General features: G+C 50.7%; 1 protein-coding gene across 1 annotated transcript in view; it reads right to left on the bottom strand.

Annotated features, from left to right (window-relative positions):
• LOC101653423 (pepsin B-like) overlaps positions 1 to 3,543 on the bottom strand; it is a 36,181-nt gene that overhangs the window by 8,438 nt on the left and 24,200 nt on the right. The window contains exons 10-11 of the mRNA XM_004699523.2: positions 1,883 to 2,048; positions 685 to 809 (exon numbers count right to left, since the gene is read on the bottom strand). Coding sequence (XP_004699580.2) covers positions 685 to 809; positions 1,883 to 2,048 — 291 coding nt within the window. The remainder of the gene's footprint in view (positions 1 to 684; positions 810 to 1,882; positions 2,049 to 3,543) is intronic.

Here is a 3,543-nt window from a genome sequence, read left to right as displayed (position 1 = left end):
AAGAACATCACTGCTCCCAGAAACCTCCAGCGAGCCACTGAGCACCCCTATGCCGGGTGCAAGGCTGTCCGTCACGTGGAGGAGACTTCCTAGAGCTCTAGGACATGAAGCTGTGTGAGAACTCCAGGCTCCTCCGCCTTCTCGTGCAGGAGGAAGCTCGGCACACCGCTGGACTGACTGTTGCTGGAAGCCTTTGGAGAAGACCCTCCCCCCTCCCCCCAGAACAACGCTGGCAAGGCCCCAACAGAGGTAAAATCAGCAACCCCAGCTTGCCACATACCTTGCCAGCGACTGTATGCACACTGAATAAAGAACTTCCTCCACCTCTCCTTCTCATCCCCTTCTGCTTGTGCTCATGCCTTCGATGGGGGTGGGGGGGTGACAATACTTCTCTCCCCAATGGGTCTACCCGGTGGCAGGGGCCTCATGCATTCACGCAAGTCCCTGGAGAGCTTCAGACCACATTCAACACATTACCCTCTAAATCGCAAGCAGAGCTAGACTGGATGCCGGCCAAGAGCTCAAGGAGCGGGGAGAGGGGTCGGCGGTCCCGCCAACGGTGGGCCAAGACCTCCAGGCTACATACATTTAGTCTGACGGGGGCCTCAAGAGTCCCGGAGGTCTACATCCTGCCCTAGAATAACAGGCGTTCCAGAAACCTCTGGGCACTGCTGGCTGACTCACGCTCCGATCCTGGCGATTTCATAACCGGCGTCGATAGTCCCTTTGCCTGCAGAGACGGCTGCTGAGATCAGCAGCCGGGGACGTCCTGTGGCTCGGGCCTCAGCTTCAAAGGCTGCTAACATTTCCTGTAGCAAAAGAGAGGGGGGTGGGCGGGGTGGGGGGGTTGTGTTGCCATCGGGTTGGCCCCTCAGCCAGGACGCTCCACCCTGCTGGGCTGGTGCCAACCCCAGGATGAGGGGCAGACCACGCCGTGGAGATCTTAGTGTGTTCATGGGCTTATTTTCACTGGTCGATTGCCAGGCCCGCCTTCGCAGACCGTCCTAGTCTAAACACTCGGCTGCAACCTGTTCGGCAGCACAGGCCTGCACTACCAGAGGCACAGAGGCAGCACAAGTGCCGGAAATCAAACGCCGGTGTCCTGGATGAGAGGCGAGACCGCCACCACACAACCCCTACTCTCCCCATAGGCAGGCAGAATAGCATCGATGATCAAGGTTGCTGTCAATCCAAGGGAAGATACAGTGTTGACAAATGACCCCAAATTTCATGTGAAGAAACAGGAATATTTGCCCCGGGGGAAAAGTTTCCTTGTTTGCTAGTGTTTACTGGGTGGTGTTGAAAGCGTGCGAAGTCTGGAATCTAAATCGTCTGGAGTCTGTTTCCCTGCTTCCTTATTTTGAATCTGTGGCCGTCTCCGCCACTTTCTGACTGTGATTGGAGGCAAATGTTGTTCATTACCACCTAGTCGATCCGGACGCCTGGCAGCACCACGTGGACAGGCGTAACTGCTCTGGAGCTGTGCCCTTTCAGAAGCAGATCACCAGGCCTTTCTTTGCAGGGGCTCTGGATAGGTTGAAATCCCCAACCTTTCAGTCAGTAGTCAAACACTTTACTGTTTGTATCACACAGGAAACCTTGTGGCAAATTATTTCTCTTGCAGGACTTCACAGTTGGTTTCTCAGTCAATAGAGATAATCAGTAACGAGGGATTAAAAATACATTTGTTAAAAAAAAATCCCTCAGGTGATATCAGGAATGGTAAAGGGAGTCGCGTCTGCATCGTGCCGAACACAGAGCCCGAAGTGCTGTGTGTTGGCGTCCTTCCCCGCCTTTCCTCTGCCTTTGGGAATGGAAGTCAAGCAAGAGTTGGGGATCCTCAGAGGGCCCGGGCTTTATGATTGCATCTGTCAGTCCTTACCTCAATCAGAAGAGTAAAACGTTGCTTGTCCTCAGGTGGGCTGCCCCGGGACCCTGGGTACTCAAAGTCAAGGTCAATGCCGTCAAATCCATGCAGCCGGAGATACTCCATCACTGAGTCGATGAAAATCTTACGGTTGCCAGCTGTGGCCACCATGGTGGTGAACCTGCAGAGGGTGTGGTCCTTAGTGCATTCAGGTGCATCCATGCCCTCTGTCCCTTCATTCTGTCTCTCATGGGGATTTGGTGTGGCCCCAGCTCCAAGAGAGGAGGCATCACCACCGGCTTCTGACTTTAGAAAGCCACTATCGCAGTGGTCCTCGACCTTCCTAATGCACAACCCTTTAATGCAGTTCCTCATGTGGTGGTGACCCCCAGCCATCAAATTATTTTCATTGCTACTTCATCACTGTCATTTTGCTGTCATTTTGCTGCAGGGTGACCCCTGTGAAAGGGTCGTGAGCCACAAGTTGAGAGCCACTGCCCTTTCTTCTCCAACAGCTATCCCCAGTCATCTGATGTCATGAAAATCATTCTACAAAGCTAGTCTATACAGCAGGCCTCTCGGGACTTACCATTATTTTAGGGTTTTCCTTCACCCAATTACAAGTGGGTGCAGTATGCCCCATTCCACCCCCTACTATGAACTTTTAACTCCCGTCAACAAGGTTATCATAATACGACAACAGGGCAAGGAAAATGCATCCCTCCATTCACAAAATATGCTTCATTATAACCTGGCCCTCCCTCTTTCTCGTGCCCTGTCTTTAAAATCATGGCAGCTACTGATTGTTCAGCGTCCCCCCAACATTCCTTTATGGTCTCACACTTCTGTGCCTTTGTCCATGTGGTTCTCTTTCCCTAAAATGCCCTTCCCATGTCCCCTGGCACGCTTCTACTTACTAGTCCCTGGCCTTTGCAAATGTTCTCGAGGCTTCTTGTAAACTCTTTGCTCAAGCAGTATTTAGCATGCCATTCTCACAATTATCTCACTACACTGTACTCATGCCATTTGGACACATAGTCATTACTATATTTAGTGGTTTCTACATGAGGAGCCCTGGTGGATCGGTGGATGAACTGTTGGGCTACTAACTGAAAGGTCAGGGGTTGAAACCTACCAGCCACTCCATGAGGCTTGAACTATAAGGCAATCTACTTCCATAGAGACTGGAAGTTTCTCTCCCTAACGAGATAGGAAGTTTCCTGGGATTCTTTTAGTCATATCTTTTCCCTATAGTGTTTAGGGAGGTGTCTGGTTCCACGGTATTCAATAAATGTTGCTGAAGCATCTAATAGCCTTCCTGTTCCTCGGGCTGCTGCATGCCCCGTCCATCTTTATGTCTCCAGGCGGGATAGTGGGGGACGTTATATTCTTTAAGACCCCTTTCAATAGCTCTTTCGTTCTTACGAACGTCTGATTTCTCTAACCCGTACCTCCCATAATAGTTAGCACATGATACATGCTCACTAAACACTGCTTGGCATAAATCGAAGCACTTTGAATAAACAGATTTTATGTCTAGGTCATGTGATGGATTATTCACATACTTAACACCTTCACACTGTTTCTCTTCTAAAGCTCTCTCCCTCCCTCAACCCATAACCCTAGGATCAGAAACTGCAAATGACCCCTGTTCAGGATAAGTAAATTTGTAAACA

This window comes from Echinops telfairi, unplaced genomic scaffold (genome assembly GCF_000313985.2).
Source record: "Echinops telfairi isolate 266 unplaced genomic scaffold, ASM31398v2 ScPeMD7_443;HRSCAF=831, whole genome shotgun sequence".
Taxonomy (NCBI): Eukaryota; Metazoa; Chordata; class Mammalia; order Afrosoricida; family Tenrecidae; genus Echinops; species Echinops telfairi.
The sequence above is the reverse complement of the archived record's forward strand: the minus strand, read 5'-3'. Positions and strand labels throughout refer to the sequence as shown.